General features: G+C 37.7%; 1 protein-coding gene across 1 annotated transcript in view; it reads right to left on the reverse strand.

Moving 5' to 3' along the window:
- Positions 1–2,187: 2,187 nt before the first annotated feature.
- Positions 2,188–18,462, reverse strand: part of PDK1 (pyruvate dehydrogenase kinase 1) — a 34,428-nt gene continuing 18,153 nt past the window's right edge. Inside the window, exons 9-11 of the mRNA XM_080668449.1 lie at positions 10,402–10,512; positions 7,053–7,166; positions 2,188–5,090 (exon numbers count right to left, since the gene is read on the reverse strand). Of these exons, the coding sequence (XP_080524575.1) occupies positions 4,950–5,090; positions 7,053–7,166; positions 10,402–10,512 (366 nt within the window). The 3' untranslated portion in view covers positions 2,188–4,949. The remainder of the gene's footprint in view (positions 5,091–7,052; positions 7,167–10,401; positions 10,513–18,462) is intronic.

Here is an 18,462-nt window from a genome sequence, read left to right on the forward strand (position 1 = left end):
CTAAGGACAACCGGAGAATCTTCCATTGGACTGTGCTCAGTTTTCACTTGAGAATCATTTTCTGGGAGCTCTGGGTGAACTCGTCACAGCATTACACAGAGCACCCCTGTCACTTTCTCTTTGAACTGAAATCAAGTGCTGCTATCTGCCGAGTGGAAATTAACAGTGCATGCAGTGTGCTATCTAAAAAACACCCATTATTAACTCTATTCCTTTAGAAAACATAGGTCTGAAGCAAGAACAAAAATCAGTTTTGCCTATTATAATTAAGTCACAATAACCTTCCATGATTTGGGACTGACATGTGTTTTTCATTATAGAAATTCAAAATGATACCACTTAATGTGGCTAATGAAAATGTCAATTATCTAAGGAGCTTCCAAACTTTCTAAAAATGGAATCCAATCAATTGAGTGACTCTTAAATGATATGGGGAAAGAGAAATTTAATTCTATGATCTAGAAAAGCCATCCGAGTATGCTGTTTACCTTTTTGTCTTTTTAGTCCCAGTGTTTGAATACCATAATGGAAAACATCTAACTATAAGACCATGGCAAACATACTGTGGCTTTTTATATTTGATTTAAATTTAAAAATGCCCTGGCTTCATAAATGTTCCCTAAAGGAATTTTTCACCTTTTTAAAAATTTGTCATTTCAAATAAAAACTACCAAATTTCTCGCAATAGACTATGTGACAACTATAGGAATTATACTTCCAAACTTTCAGAAAGTAACTCCTGAATGAAGACAACACTCAAATGGAAGTTTCTCTGGTTTATCTACTGGAATAAAAATTGTATATTTTTGCTCAAAAGTCTCTAATTTAACCGAGTAAAATATAGCTGTCCTATTCCTCAACATAAACAATATCTTTTGTAAGACAAGAAAAAAAGACTGAAGTTTTGTAGCAAAAACTGCCAATCTTGTCTTTTGCAGTTAAAGCGGTTAGTGTTGACTAAAGAAACAGGAAGACTCTAGAAAAAAGGGGGCAATATAACATATAATTTTTTCCAAATATGTAAATGGAAGAAAAGGTGCAATAGTTTAAAAATGCCAGAAATAAGCAAACCGGGGGTATTCTTTGTTGACACACCATATTATAGTATTTTTTCAAGCACATTCGGCCACACTGTAAGAAAGTTAATTATTGTGGCCAGAAGTTAATCATATCATATATGATAAAAAGTTCCTCTAGCAAAAGCCATGTTTGCAAATGAGCTATCTCAATCCTGATTATTCATCTGTTAAAATGGCACTTTCATGTCACAGCAATTGAAGACATAAACTGAAATTGGGTGACTGATTTCTGACTTCCTCTCTGATTAGCTCTTCACAGGCCATGGAGGGACCATATCACTAAGAGTTTGTGTCCCCAGTTATTTATCTGTGATGTTCTGTTATGGAACTTGTTGCCTTTAACAATGAAGGGGTATTGTGGTCCTATCCCATCCAGAAACAGGATAGGAACCTATTTTTTACTAGAGGAGTTTAGATCTGACTTTCAACTGGTACAAGCAGAGGGGTAATGCTTGTTAAATTAAGACCTTTTCAAAACCTATATATATAAAAGCCTAAGCGACTGTTAGGACTGAACAACCAGAATGACCGGTCAACCAATCACTATGATGTGCACTGACCACCACAGGGCAGATGCTCAATGCAGAAGCTGCCCCCTGGTGGCTAGTGCACTCCCACAGCCAACCTCCTGCAGCCCCTCCCCCCCCCCCCGCCAGCCCCCCAATCGGCCCCGATAGGGGGGACTGGCCGGCCAACCTCCCATGGCCCCTCCCCGCCACGGCTGCCCAACCTCCCATGGTCCCTCCCCGCAGCTGGCCAGGCCCCCCAATAGGCTTCGATTGCCGTCCAGGCCGAGATACCCCACCCATGCACAAATTCGTGCACCGGGCCTTTACTTACTTATATAGTGAAAAGTTACTCAAAGAGCACTTAAATATAACCTTTCAAAAATCACACAACATATTCATTCATGCAGTAAGTCATTAGTGGATGTTTGGATAATGAAAATCTAGTATAACTCAAATCATACAAACTCTCCTCTGTCTTTCTCCATTAGAATAATATACATTGGAAAGCTAAGTTCCAAACACTTCCTCTAACTGAAGATAGTGAGATTTAGTGCAAGCCACCTAGCTACAACTTTTTGAATTTTACAGAATGTTGACCCTTGATGATGTAAAACTTTTATTTGAAAGACATGATTATATTTTCAAAACCCAAATTGTCCCAATTTAATTTTCAAAATAATAATTGCTCCATGTTTTCAGTTTATTGCCATTCACAAGACATTTTATAAAATAACCTGGTAGACTTCCACTTCAACATCTTCACAATACAAGAAAGTGATTGCTATTGAGTATATCTAAAGCCAGCCAGTATTTTGAGTATAGGGCAGAATATTTTTGCGGTTCTTCCTAAAAAATGTTGGCACATTCATTAAATGCCCATGTTATAAAAATCACTTAGTATCAATTCTTACCCTTCAGTATATTTTCATATCTACATATCATCACATTAAATGTTAATGGGCAAAGGAGTGTAAAAAGATCTAAAAACATTTCAGTTCTTAATGATTTAAAACCAACTAGCAAAAATCTTCCCTCCAAATATTTTTATATGTAATTTTCTGTCAATTACCGCAATAACAAAGAGCTATTATACTTTTAAAGAAGCTAAAGAAAAAGATTTCACTTTTCCTTTCAAACACGATTTCTTAGCTATTAAATAAAGAGGTAAAACTTTACATATGGGTTTAAATTGGGGTGGGTGAGAAGACGAGTCATAAGTAAAAACATCAAGTTTATGTCAGTTGTACAAATGTCTCATTTAGAAAAGAAAGTAGAAATTTTGATACAAAAATTCTAAAATATTTTGGCATTACAAGAAACGTGTAATTTTTTTTCTGGGGCCTTGGGGGTGACGGTGGGTTGGTAGGTGGGGCTCCTGAACTACTTTTTCCCTTCCCCAAACAAGACTGGCAGAGGCATCTGCGCAGCTGTGGGCGGGGAGCAGCCAGAGAGCAGAGGGATCCATGGTCTGAGGGGAGGAGGCCAAAAAGGTCTCCAGGAGGCTGCCTTGCTTTAGACAGGCTCCTGCTACTGTCGCCTCCCCATTCCTCTCCTCTCCCCCCAGAGCCTGGACACCACAGCCACTGCTGCCTCCCAGGCACATTGAACTAATAAAATCATCCATTAGCATATCCTATTGTTTTTCACAAAATCCATAATAAAGGAACAATAGGTTAGGCAAAAGATCTTTTTTCCAACATTTGCTCAGATTAGTGAATTAGCCCCCTGCAAAAAACACCTCCAAGAATCATCCTCTCTCAAATCAGGGTTCTAAACTAACTGCCCTTCAGCATCCCTCCCAATTTACAAACTTACATAGAATTGTTAAACTTATAGAATGCTTTTGAGAATGAAGTGTTTCAACTCAACGTATTTTCCAGATGAAGTTCCCCCAATTAAGTAGTAAAGCTATTCTTATAAACATTTTTAATCTTACTTTAACATTTATTTTCAATGTATTTCCTTGTCATCTTAAAAGAAGATGAGGCATCACTAAACCGTCTCCTAACTTCCTGGTCTCCCAGATCTGGCAGCTGACTAGTGGCCTGCAGACAGAGCCTGGGCCCCGGCTCCGATTCTGGGCAACTTGGGCCACACTCTGAGTCTCAACACAAGGGTGACACCACCTGCTGTGTCCCTCTGTTTCAAAGCCCAATAGAGTTACCACAATATTCCCAAGTATCTGTAGACTATAAATTACTATGCAAATGCAAAGGATTGCTGCCATAAGCCCCAAATGGCTTTTTCCTGATAACAAGGTCTAGATATTTCTTATAAAGTATATGTTCTTTGCACATTTATGGTTCTGATCCTTCCGTTACCTACTGTTCTCCAGTAGTCATTTTGTCTCCTGCTTCAAATTATGCTTCCAAGTGCACCAGGCTTGAGATTCAGTTTGACTCTCCTAGAGTCTAGAAGTCTGACCTTTGTAGTGGTGAAAACTAAAACCTAAAGATCTCTGTTCCTTTAGTAAATGTGGTATCATCATTACTCACTCTAAAAGAATGGTTCCCTAAGTAAGTGATGCATCAGACTCACTGAGGCAGCATTTTAGGAGAGTCTAATTCAATGTCTGGAGCAGGAACCAGACAAGCTCTTTCTCAAAAGCTCCCCCACGTAATCACAATAATCGATAGTTCAGGTTTTGGGACTCACTGTTTTGTCCATAATTTCTTCTCTAGAATGTTAGCAGCTGCTAGTTTGTTTTCAGTATAAAAATTTCTCCTTGTACTAGTCATAAGCACATTCAAAGTAGACTGCCCTCAATCTAGGCTCAGATCCATAGGGAACTAGTCATTATAATCCTTTGCAATAAAATTTTAAAGTAACTTCAGAGCTAAGATAATGCACTGAAGCTTTAAGGTGTGTGGATCTATACTAACAGGACAACTGGTTCTGCTTTACTTGTAGTTAGCACTTCACGGTAAACATGAAGACCATCTTACTACAGTCGCCACTAAGTAAAGGATGGCAGAACTCCTGCCAATAACAGGAAAATGGTTAACTAGCTAATCAGTATTAAGAAAATGTTTCCAGCAGACACAAATGAAAAATGAAAGGTATTTTACAAAACCACTCAGCTTCCTGTAGAAACCAAAGAAGTCTACCATAAAGGGGAAAGTTGACCAAAACTATGGTTATTTAAAAATATGTTCAATTAACTGTGAAAACATGTGTCAAATAGGTACAGTTTTATCCTTGAGGAGGTTTAATAGGCATAAATGGAATTCAGTTTTCATTTATTCTATCCAAATAGTTGTGAAAAGGACACGAAATATTTGGTATAATGTAGTTCTAAACACCATTCCCTCCAAATTTAATACAAGAGCCACATTGGGATTTCCTAGGGGTCCAAGTATGTCTAGGCACTGCGGAACGTTGTCATGTCTTTTGGTTCTCTGCTGGGGACACACCAGTCATCAGCTTCATGGATGGTTTTGTAATGCTTCCAGGCAGCTTTGTTATACACTGGGAGTCTTTCTATTGATTCTGTTGACAGAGCCTGAAAGAAAAGCAGGACCTAAGTCTGGCATGTTTTTAGAATCCAGTATTTAAGAAAACATACAGTGGCAAAAAGATTACTACAAATTAAACAATACTATATTGGCTATGTATTTTATTAATCAGAACAATGTCCCTACACGTTTTTAAGTAATGTACATACTTGAAACGTATTATTGACTGAGTCTATGGCACTGCCTGGTGTGCACGCTGACTGAATTTGTTGCTTGCAGTAATTGTCCAGCCAGCCTGGATGCCACTTGATTGAAATTTTACACAAGTGGAATAGATGCCTCTTATAAGACATGACCCAGAACAGAAGTTGGTTCATTTAAAAGTCATGTAAGTATAAAAGCACAAAAATTGACATATGTACCTTAATATACAATGGTACAATCACTTAATGATCTCTATTTTAATTATTAGAATAAATACATTTTTTCAGTATAGTCACTGAACTTTAAAAAATTCAACGTAATATTATTATTAATAAATATAAAACTAGATCTAAGGCCTCTTGGCTTTTGCATGAAGCATACTAGGCCCTGGGTTTGACCCTCTCTGTCTTTTCCTCCTGCCATTCAGTTACAGCATATGTGTTTCTGCATCATGCATAATTTCATGTTTCTAACATATCATTGCCATTAATTCACTATTCTTTTTACCTTCATGTAAATCACTGGAACTTGAAATAAACTATGCTCCTCATTATCTTCTTCAATAGAATTTCACAGTTAATTTTACATAGGCATTCCCCAAGATGTAAAAAATATTGAACTAAAATTCCATTCTAATAATGCTAAGGAAGGTTTTAACATTGATGATTTTAATGATTCTATAAGACTTCCTGTCATCTATTTTTTTCCAAAATGGAACTAAAAACCTTACACCTATATATTCTCTTTGAATGTGCCAGAAATGCTAGCACCACTTGATCTTATAGACTGGATCAAAAATGTTACACTTAATGATAAAAATATTGCATTCATGTTGCCCTTTTTAAGTTCCTTACAATTGAGACGGTTTAAAAAAGGAAGAGAAAGAATTATTATCTTGAAAGAATTTAACCTTTTCAGATAAATGTATTTTTCCAATATAGTCTTCAGCATTTCCTGTAAAATAGGTGCCATCTAGTGGCCAGAATAAGAAACTAGAGCCACTAAATAGGTACCAGCATTCAGTGGATTGATGGGGCTTATTGTTCTCCATCCCTGTAAAATATACTGATCTCTGCATAAACACAGAACATCCAAGGCCAATAGGCTCAGTGCCTCTGATCCCACCAAGTGAGCTTACCAAGAGTCACCTGTGCTTGTTCCCAAATTTGTTTATGCAATTTTATCTGTCATTGTAAATATATAATTTAATCAGATATTACTTAAAGTGTTAAAAAGAGGGGAAGGCTTCTTTGAAAATTAAGATGAATATTTTGGAAAAAATCATGAAGGAAAGTCACATAAAAATTGCTGTCAAATCAGAGTCAGAAGACATTTTTAAAGGACTGCATACAAATAGAAAAGGATTATGCACTTGGTTGTTTCTTTGTTATAATAAACCTCAAAAAAATTCATTGTACACCTTCCACAAGGAAGATACTGAAACTGCAGACCCAAAAAAAGGCCTGGGCAATAAATCAAAAGATTGGTGGATCAATGCCTGTTCATGAGTTTTATGTTAAAATTAAATTTAAAAGACATAAAACTTTTTATGATTCCCCACTTTAACCCAACTTTTTTTTTTATTAACAACCATAGTCCTAATCATTATATACGTATGAGCATTTCTTTTCCTAGAGTCAAGGAGATCATTTGTCAAAAAAGATGAGGTCCTATGTTAAAAACTATATATGTCTATTTAAATAGCATGAATCAGAGGAAAATTTCATTACATTATTGTTAAATATTGGCATCTTTTCCTCTTATCAAAAGAAGGCTCACTCACTCAAGAAAGCTATAGTTACCACCTTAATGAAGATCACTGCGTCAGTCCCATAGCCCTCGAGGGAATACAGCTTCAGGTCTCCTTGGAAGTACTGAGCATAAAGACGGGAGATGGGCAATCCATAGCCAAAACCAGCCTGTGTGTGAGAAAAAGGAAATTCTGAAATTCTATTCAGAAACCCACACACTGAAATACTTATCTAATGAAAGTAAATGCTACTGAGTATCCAGACTATCAGAAACGCTAATACCTAAGTATTTCTAAAGATCAGGCTGGAGTCCAGCTGAGTACTGCATTGGGTTACTCCCCGCCCGTCACTAGAAGTCTTCATTCTTCTTTCTACTATAAAATGACTTGGGGAGGAGGGGATCTGAAAAAGCATGTTGCTTTTCTTCATTGGCCTGCTCTAGAGTATCCCAATACTGCTTTGGGCAATATCATATAAAACATGTTCTCTCTTTTAGCAAGAGTAGAAAAAGCCTTGTGCGGCCTAACAGATATATCTTGTGACTTCATACCATGAACTTTCAGCCTGTGTTCTGAACCTGGAGGGATCTTTCTTAATTCTCACTTACAGGTCACTTCCCTGCTTATAAATCTTCAAAGCACAGCCCCTTCCCCCACCCACTGGCTTGAAATAAAAACCCAAGCTTCTACAAAGAGCTTTCAAGACCCGATAAGATCAGGTCTCTGCCTCCAACTTTCCAGTCCAGCTGAACTAAATCTCCTGCTCTCAGGTTCTTCAAACATATGCTATTTTTTATTTTCATGTCTTTGTTCATCCTATTCCCACTGTCGAATGGCCTTCTTTACCTGGATAAATCCTACCAATTCTTTAATATAAGCAAAACCTTTAGATAAATGTAAAAATGGTTTTTTATCACCAAATGAGATGTTCAATGGCATTCCATATAACACTTCAGTTGAGAGCTTATGTGGATTCAGCAATCAGAGTGCTACTCACAAACCCAGGCTCCAGCTTTATCTATCTCCACCACTCTTACCTGATTTTACTAACTGGAGTGTCTATTCAACCCTCCAAATCAACTATCTGTTCTCCACACGTCTCCTTGCCCTGGGAGGCTGACCTGAATGGTGATAGCAATGGATTTCCATCCCTCTGCCTCCAGTCGGTCCAGCCAATGGGGAACCCAGTAGGAGTGCAGAGGGAGTCAAGTCAGGGTATTCACTCCCCTGCTTCCTTCTGCCCCAGGTCGCTTCCTTTGGGCAGATGGGGCTCCTTGTTACTAAGCAGCTGCTCTGCAATCTTCCCCTTTTCTGGGTCTGCTGGCTTCTCCTCTGTCTCCCTTTGATTCTGGTGGTGACAGTTCTACTGCTGCTGGCCCTGGATTCCTGTGCTATCTGTACTCATAGCTCTGTAATTGGTCTTTCTGTAAATAAGCCTCCCTTAATTATCATAATTTGAATGAGCTCTCTTTTCTGTTGGGACCCTGACTAATACATTAATTAGTTCCAGAAATGGCCCCATGGAAATTGCACAAGCAGGTGGTTCAGGATGCCATGGCCTGACCTCTCCCTCAACCATACCTACAGACTTGTGGGGCTTCCCCTAGAAAAAATCACAGACAAGAAAGCCAGCATGGGCCTGGCCCACTGCTGGATCTACACTGGATACTGGCACCAGCCAGAAGTGGACTGCCCTTTCACCACAACCTCTCCCAGGGCAGGAGCAAGTCCTATCCAGGGGCAGAACTTGAGGTACAGCACCTACATGGATTCACAGGCAGCAAATAGGCCGGCTGGCTGGTCAGGGACTTGGACAAAATGAAATTGGATAGCTAGCTGATGACAAGGAGATCTGGAAGAGAGAAATGTGATGGTCCTCTCAGTGGGCTCATAGTATGAAGATATTCCACCACGTAGGTGTCCACCAGAAGGCATCACACGAATGAAGCCCTCAGGAGTCAGGCAGACAAGATGACCACTCCTGTGCTGTCAGGCAATCTTCCTCCAGCCGCCCCAGTGCTGCTTACAGGGTCCACTTACAAAGTGGTCATGGCATCAGGAAGGAGGCTTGGAAAGAGCTTAACAACAGACTTCCCTTGGAAACAAGGCTTCCTGCTGTGTAACTCACAGGGGAGCCTGTGCCATGTCAGGCCTTCTATTTTCTTAAAAACTCACATAAATTCTGCACCCTAAACAACAAACACGTATATAGCATGGACTTTGTGCCAGGCACTATCATTTAATGTATGTAAAAGGTATTTTTACATACATTAAATGTCAGCCCTTACAATAACTTGACTTTTAAAGTTGAAGAAACTAGGGTATTAAAAGGTCCATAATTTTCCCAAAGCTAAAATGTAGTAAAATCAGGAACGGAACCAGACAGTTTGGATCTGCAATCTGGACTTAAATGCTATGCAGCTCTCCAAAAATATCCTACAGTATTTGTTTACTACAAAAGTAACCTATCCCTTCTCTCCCCTTACTTCTAGAGTAAAATTAGACTCTAAGAAGATGCTATGTTTATTATTTGACCTCATCTGTCCCGTGGCACATGGATGCCTACCAGACACCATGTATCTCCATTTGAGAAGCTCATTACTATATTAATATTGTACAAGCTTTGTAAGACATGAACCATCTTACAACTGTAGCTACATAATTTGTGCTGCATAACAAGTAAAGCTATTATAACAAAGTCCTTCGAGTAACTTCCTAGAGTCTAAACAGATCTATCATATACTGCGTTTCATCATGACAGCTTCAGTGCCTGTGCCAGAAGAGATTCCAAGCCAGAACAACAGTTCTTCCAGAATTAAAGGTTAGGGATTTGGCAAAGCGCTCTTCTGGCAGTTGGAAAAACAAGGATAGAGTCAATTCAAAAGCTAATTTAATTAAACCTGAAAACAGATGACTATTAAGATGAATAAAAAAATACCAGCAAAATGATTATAATTGACGCCATTTCTAGATTGATGATTAAAATGATCAGAACTCTAGTCTTATTTCTGATTCTTTCTATTATAAGTACTTGAGAGGGAAAAATCAACATTGAAGATAAAATCAGTGTTGACCAAATACCTGTAAAACTGCTAATTTAGTCTTCACATTAGAAATAGTATATCAAATGCAGTCTACCACAGGAAAACTACTGACATATCACTATCAAGCTTGGCAACGAGACATCCAAAACAATACTCTTTGTCTTGTGCTCTTCAATCAAAAGAAAAAAATAAGCAAAACTTAATGCTATTTAAATTTAGAGGGAAGTGTGTTTTTTTTCTAATAGCTTCCCTTCTTCCTTGGGATGTGCCCTACACAATGGCTTAACTGATTTATTTGGTAACCAATTTGTTTTCTTTGGCAATTACAAAGACGCACTTCATTATTTCTTGATCACATACCAGGGGTGCTGCTCGGGACGTCTCGACACGCGGACGGGGTGCAGTTGAGTACATGTAGTTGAAGAGCCTGTCAATTTTCCTCAAAGGAACACCACCTCCTCGGTCACTCATCTAAGATGAGAAAGGATCATGCAATATGACCAAGTCCCTTATACAACAAAATAAGGACACACAATGTCACAGTTTAACTGCTCTCTGCAGAGTATGGCTTTTCAAAACAAGTATCATGCAATCCAAGTTGCAAATGTAAACAATTCCTTCACTGCTGGACTTAACACAACTTATCTAACATGTAGAATTTTAATGCAAAATAAACTGCATCATAATACAAGTTCAGGGGGTGAATTTGTGTATTACTGAAATTGCACTAACACTGCAGTATAGCACAGAATGTGGCATAAACTAAGCCTATTTTGGATGTAAAAATAAATGTATTATTCCTTTTTGGTGGCCAGTTTGAAAACCAGGTGAAAAATGCATAAACCCTCTCTGACCCAACAATGTTTATCCTTAAAAAATAAGCAGAAAAGTATGCAAAGAATGTGTGAGACTATCCATTACAGCACTATAGAGAACAGCTAAAACTAGATTACAACCTAACTAGAAGACTGTGTGAGTAAACTAATGTACATTCTAAAACAGAACACTATTTAGCCATTAAATATTATATAGAATTGAACATATTAGCATGAGAGATGTTCACAAAATCTTGTTAAATAGCACAAAGCTATGAAGAAGCATTTATAATATTCTAATTTTATAAAAATTAAATTACAAAAAGTCTGTAATGATATATTTTTGTCTATGGAATTATGAGTGATTTTCTTCTTTTGGGTTTTTAGTTTCTGAATATTTTTCACAATTACTTCTATTATGGGAAACAACAGTATAATTTTCATTTTCAGGACAGAAAAAGCAGAGCCACTTAATTGTGTTGTAGAATTTCATGTACCAGGCATTTCATAAAATACACTCCAGACAACTTTCTAGGGAGTTTATAAGGTACATAGGTTTTTATATTGTGCTTATGTCATTTTTCAACTCAAATCATATGGTAGACTGGATTTAATAATGTATTTACAGATGGTCTTCATTTTGTATTCCTTCACAGTTATCATGGACTTATTTTCCTAGCTGTTGTACAGCTTCCATTCTAATCTACTACAGCCATTTCCTTTGTTACAAAATCTAAATTGAGTCCACTATCTATAATATTAAAATAGTTGTCATAAACAAATCTGCTTTTAACATAGGTATATAGATATGCATAGACATAAAAATAGTTCTGAGTGCTACATATTCAAAAGTCAATAAGCTAGATGGCTTCTAGTTAAGTTTTTGTATAGTCTTTTTATTTATTTATCTTTATTGTTGAAAATATTACAGATGTCCCCTTTTTCCCATTAACCGCCTTCACCCTGCTCTTGCCTCCTCCCCAGGCCTTCACCAAACTACTATCTGCCCGTGGGTTATGCATATATGCATATAAGTTCTTTGGTTAATCTCTTCCCACCCCCTTCCCTCTGAAATTTATCAGTGTATTACATGCTTCATTGTCTCTGATCTATTTTGTCAGTTTATTTTGTTCATTATATTCCACATATAAGTGAGATCACTGTGATGCTTGTTTTTCTCTGACTGGCTTATTTTGCTTAGCATCTCCAGGTCCCTCCATGCTGTCTCAAAGGGCAAGAGATCCTTCTTTTTTACAGCTGCATAGTATTCCGTTGTGTTGTACCACATCTTTTTTATCCACTCATCTACTGATGGACACTTGGGCTGTTTCCAGATTTTTAGCTATTATAAATAGCACTGCTATGAACAGAAGGGTGCATATATTCTTTCTGATTGGTGTTTTGGGATTCTTAGGATATATTCCTAGAAGTAGGATCAGTGGGTCAAATGGCAGTTCCATTTTTAATTTTTTGAGGAAACTCCATACTGTTTTCCATAGTGGCTGCACCAGTCTGTATTCCCAGTTTTTGAATAGTCTTTAAATTTTTTTACAGCATGTTTACACAGTAAGTCCTCACTTAACATTAATAGGTTCTTGAAACTGTGATGAAATGATAGGCTAGTTAATATAAACAAGAGCTAAGTTCCTATTTTCATCAATGTTATGACTAAACAATGTTAAATAAATGATGTTATTCAAGGACCTGATGTATATTTCTTTCACAATAAAAATCATATAGCTATTTTAATTTTTAAAAGTTCACTTTGAAATACCATTTGAAGAGTTGCCTCTGATATATCTACAATTTGATCACTGCAGTATAAAAATATACAAGGAATTTATTAAGAACTTAAGCTTGAAATTGTTCTTGGCCATGAATTCAAACCCTGTGAAGAAATTTATTTTAGTAAGGTGAATAAACAGCTCTGAGTATTTTCTGAGATCCATCAATTTGTTAATTATTCATCCTTTAATTTAATGCTCTGTTGCACACTTGTTGGTAAGAAGTGTGAGAGTTCTATAAATATTAACTAAGTAAACAACATATTAGAATAGATATTAAGATAAAAAGGTAGACTCAATGAACTGGTTTTTCTTAACCTTCTGGCATCCAACAAGTATAAAACAAGAAGTGACTTCCAGCCACAGGCGAGTATGAGAAAAGCAGAGCACAGAGCAGAAAGGATAGGTGACTCTGAAAGGCACCTCTTGTTTCAGGTGAAGAGGGTAAACGAAGCCACAGGAATATTGTTAAACACTGAGACAGGCAAAGAAAGGTGACCTCCTTTGTTCTGCTGTCAAGAAACAAACTGGAACCAGTAGATTTTTTAAGTGGTCGTCTGAGTTTCCAAGAGGATTGTAAGAGGTAAAAGTATACCAGACGGACTGAGTTCTTTGGGAAAAGGGAGGGAGGAAATAATGGGAGAGAGACAAAGACAGATGTTTGGTCTGTATACATTTAAGACAAGAAGAATGGCACTCTGATGACAAATATACTGAGAAAGAGATTTTAAAATTAAACAAAAAATCTCTGATTAAGATAATTTGAAGAAAAAAATCTAGAATCATGGGAACACAAGCCTATGCCAAGAGAAAGGCAAGAGATTGTGAAAGAGATACATGGTGGGGAGCAATGTCAACAAGAAGGCCGAGGAAGAGAAGTTGGCCAATTATTTTTAAAGTTTTCTCTTCAGTGCATGAAATCACCACTTCTCAATGTCATCGAACCAAGAGCTGCCATTCCTAACTTCCTGTTCTCCATAACCCTGGGCTTCCTGGGTTAGTTCATGTGAATTTCAGGTTCAAGGGAAATGAACCACTGCTAACTTGATGACAGCTCTGAAGGCAGGAAATGTATTAACTCTAAACTCTCACCCAGAGCTCCTGAAGTCTCTTACTCAACATCTTTTTTAATGTCAAGTTTATAAAATCAGCAACAGTGAATGAACCAAGATATTTACATTTTTACTTTAAATACATGTGGCTTTAACACATTATTTACTGAATATAGACCAAACATAAAATCTGAAAGAGCAGCTAGAGTTCTGAGACAGAAACAAAATAATTCCTTCACCAGATTTTCAGCAGAGGAATAAAAGGTGAAAAAGGTCAACAATTTGAACAAACTTAAAAAATGGGCAGGGGGGGCGGGGTGGGGAACAGACCTTGATTCTGAAAGTCTAGCATAAGTAATGGAGGTGAAATCTCTACTGAAGAAAATTAAAGCAAGCATTTAACACATAAAAAGATAAGTAACAAGAGTAGATACAGTCATGTGACTTTAGATATAAGGAGGCAGAGTCCAATATATAGTTAGGGTTTTTATAAGTCTGTTCAAGACCTTTATGAACATTTTTAAGCTTTTTAAAAAAATGTATTTTTATTGACTTCAGAGAGGAAGGGAGAGAGAGATAGAAACATCAATATATTCTAGTATATGGATATGTATCACATTTTGTTGAGCCATTTATCAGTTGGTGGACATTTGAGCTCTTTCCATATTTTGGCAATTGTGAATAATACTGTTATGAACATCCATGTATACGTTTTTGCTTGAATATCTGTATTTAAACCTTCAGAGTATATACAGACCTAGAGGTGGAAATGCTAGGTCATTATGAACCTTTCTTTGCACCAAACAGATTCCCTAAGCAAAGTCGGTCCGTCCACCAACACAGAACAAGTTTGTGGCTAAGTGTCTAGGAGTTCAGGGAACCTTGATCCATGTGGCGATGATAACCACAATAATGGAAAGCATCTGCAGACCAGAGTGCTAAAGCAACAAGAAACAGAAGCAGAGAAAGCTACAAGAAAGATCACGCTGTAGCATAACTGAAGCCCAAATGGGACTTATTTTCAATCAAGTAAAACTTAGTGGGCAAGTAGCTGACACATAACTAACCAAAAAATAGACACACGTTAGCACCTGGGCTGGAAAAAACATGACGCATTCACATTACGTTTTCAGCAAACAGATCGTACAGCCATATATTTATTTGTGCTTCACCCTTTTAAATGAATAGCCAAGAGAGATTTTTAAAAAAGAAAGAAATTCAGAAGTAACAGTGCAGACAGCAGAGACAACTTAATTTTTTAAAAAACAGCTATCATTAATATCCTCAGTTATTAAAGAAGATAAAACTAAAACAGAATACTATAAAAAGAATAATAAAAAAGAAGTTTAGCCCAGCTGGTATGGCTCAGTGGTTGAGCGTCGACCCATGAACCAGGAGGTCACAGTTCAATTCCCGGTCAGGGTACATGCCCAGGTTGCAGGCTCAATCCCCGGTGGGGGAGCATGCAGGAGGCAGCTGATCAATGATTCTCATAAGATAGTGAAACTAAAAGGTCAACAGAAGGGCTAGTAATTTAAAGTCAAGGAAATCTCACAGAGTAGAATAAAAAGTTAAATAGATTAAAAAAAAAAAAAAAACAGGAGAAAAAAGATATGAAAAAAGAGAGGTTCATATCACAAAGCCCAACATCCTCCACATATGACTACTGGAAGAACGGATGAAGGTCCAGCCCAATGGAAAGCCCACACTAAGTCACATTATTATAAAATTTCAGAATAGAGCTGAAAAAAAGATCTTAAAAGCTTCAATTAAACAAAATCTCACAAATAAAATTGGTCACATACAAAAGAATGGGAATTGGAATAAGCATAAGTATTCTCAATAGGAACAGCAAAAATGATGTCAGCAAAAATAGTGGAGAAAGGAGCTCCAAAAATTCTCTCCTCCATCAGAGCACCAGGAAAAAGGCAAAAATTGTCAGAATCAACTTTATTCAGCTCTGGAAATTAACCAAAGTCTTGTGGCAATCTTGGGAGCATGCAGTCAGGAAAAACAACAGTGAGACCCATGGTGTTTTAACTGCCTTATTCCCACCCCAACAATAACATGCAATCAGAATGCAAGCAGCAGCCTAGCAGCCACTGCATTTTCTGACCCGATTCTGAGCTCCCAATGCAAAAACGTATTGCACGAACCCACTTCCCATTATCAGAAACATTCCTCAAAAACAGTGAGAGGTGCCCTGGCCAGGTAGCTCAGTTGATTACAGCATCCTCCCGAGACACCGAAGAATGCAGGTCAGGGCACATACAGGCGTCAACCAACAAATGAATCAATGGGTGGAACAACAAATATCTCTCTCAAGAGACATAAAAGCATGGAACAGACTGTAGAATCTCAGAGGGAAGGAGAAGGTGGGTAGGTGGGTGGGAAGAGATCAACCAAAGAACTTGTATGCATATATGCATAACCCATGAACACACACACAACAGGTGGGTGAAGGTCTGGAGTGAGGGACAGAGGGAGTGGGGAGAAGGAGGGATTAGCAGGGGTCAGTGGGGGAACAAAGGGGACATAATGTAATACTTTGAACAATAAAGATTTAATTTAAAAAACAAAGAAATTAAAAAGTGAGAGGAAAAAAAAACAATTAGAGATAATAAAATTTAGGGCCACCTGAGGCAGTATACAACAGTTAAGGCAAACAATAGGCTAACCAAAAAGCTTAATAAGAAAAGCTAGGGAATGAGATATATAAAGGGGTTTAAAAAGCTCAGAGATGTCCTGAGAATCCAGAAGGTCATGTTAATGCCTAGGTCTAAGCTCAAGCTCAGGAAAAACCTGAACAGATCCCTAAGCTTTCAACTCTGACTGACCTTGAGTTTCTGTATAAGCTGGACCTAAGGTTAAGTAGGGTTAACATATTCATAGTGCTGAAAGCAAAAGACTAAGAAGTCTATACCAAGCAAAATTATCCTTCAAAAATGAAGAAAAAATTAAGACATCTATCTATATACAGTAAAAGGCTAATATGCAAAGTGTCCCCACAGGAGTTCGACTGGGAGACTGATCACTCTATGACGTGCACTGACCACCAAGGGGTGGCATGGAGCGAAAAAAGGCCCCAGCCAGCAGCTGGCAGCTGGGGAAGGAAGGCGCCGGCCAGCAGCCAGAAGGCTCCTGATCAGCCCTGATCGCCGGCCAGGCCTAGGGACCCCACTGTTCACAAATTTCATGCACAGAGCCTCTAGTTCTCACATACCAGGTGTACCGGTTAATAATGCAGATTTTGTAATCAAAGAAAACACGATAATTTCAAGAGAAACATCAAAAGTGCGTTATTCAAAGTAATGTCCATTACTAGCTACACATTTCCCCCATCTTTCAGGTAATTTGTGGATACCGTCCCAATAGAACTTTTCTTGTTCTGAGGCAAACCATTCAGAGACTCAATTTTCCACTTCTTCGTATGTTTTGAAGTGCTGCTCAGAAAGTGCGTGTGCCATCAATTGGAACAAGTGGGAATCTGAAGGAGCAAAGTCTGGTGAATACTGCGGGTGGGTTAATACTTTCCAGGCAAGATCTTTTAATGTGTCTTTAACTGGTTTTGAAGTGTGTGATGGTGCGTTATCATGAAGCAAAATTACTTTGCCGTGTCTTCTGGCACATTCTGGTCATTTTACGATCAAAGTGTGGTTCAAATTGATTATTTGTTGTTGGTAGAGATCAGTATTAATGGTTTTACCTGGTTTTAGAAGCTCATAATACACCACACCTTCCTGAACCCACCAAACGCAGAGCATTGTCTTCTTTACGAAGTGATTTGGCCTTGCAGTCGATGTTGATGGTTGACCTGGATCAACCCATGATTTTGTGCATTTGGGATTCTCAAAATAAATCCACTTTTCATTGCCAGTCACAGTTCAATGCAAAAAAGACTTTCTTTCATGCCACTGAAGCAACATTTTACTGATGACTTTTCGGTTTTCCATTTGTCTTTCATTCAGTTAATGTGGCACCCATTTTCCTTCCTTTAAAATCGTTCCCATTGCTTTTAAATGATTGGAAATTGTTTGCTGAGCAACGTTTAATCTTTCTGCAAGTTGTTTTTGAGTTTGACATGCATCTTCACCCAATAATGCCTGTAATTGTTAGTCTTCAAACTTTTTCAGTTGACCTGGATGTTCTTTGTCTTTCACATCAAAATCATCACTTTTAAAGCATTTAAACCAGTGTTCACAAGTATCTTGAGATGGAGCATGTTCACCATAAGCTTCCTGAAGTATACAATAACTTTCAGCAGCACTTTTCTTCAAAATAAAGTAATGAATTAAAACTTTCTGCAAATGCTCTTTTTTGGCACAAAATTGGACATTTTTAAGCATAAAACTATCTATGATGTTAACACCTTTAGAAAATTTGACATGAAGTTTTGAAGCTTGTCAATACAACAAAATAGCATACATATCAAATCGCATATATATCAACATATGTGTAACTCCACCTATTGAAAAAAATCTGCATTATTAACTGGTACTCCTGGTAAGCAAACATTGAGAGAATTCACCATTGGTAGACTTGCCCTATCAAAAAAACATTAAGGGAGATGCTTCAGCCTGAAATGAACTAGACAGCATATATCAAATCCACATGAAGAAATAAAGGCCATATATTTACCTAGAAAACTATATAGGTAAATATAAAGGAGAGTATAAGTGTATTTTTTGTTTGTACATTTTTTTCTCCTATATTATTTAAAAGATAATTGCATGCCCAGCTGGCGTGGCTCAGTGGATTAAGCATCGACCC

Source organism: Plecotus auritus (genome assembly GCF_963455305.1).
Source record: "Plecotus auritus genome assembly, chromosome: 5".
Taxonomy (NCBI): Eukaryota; Metazoa; Chordata; class Mammalia; order Chiroptera; family Vespertilionidae; genus Plecotus; species Plecotus auritus.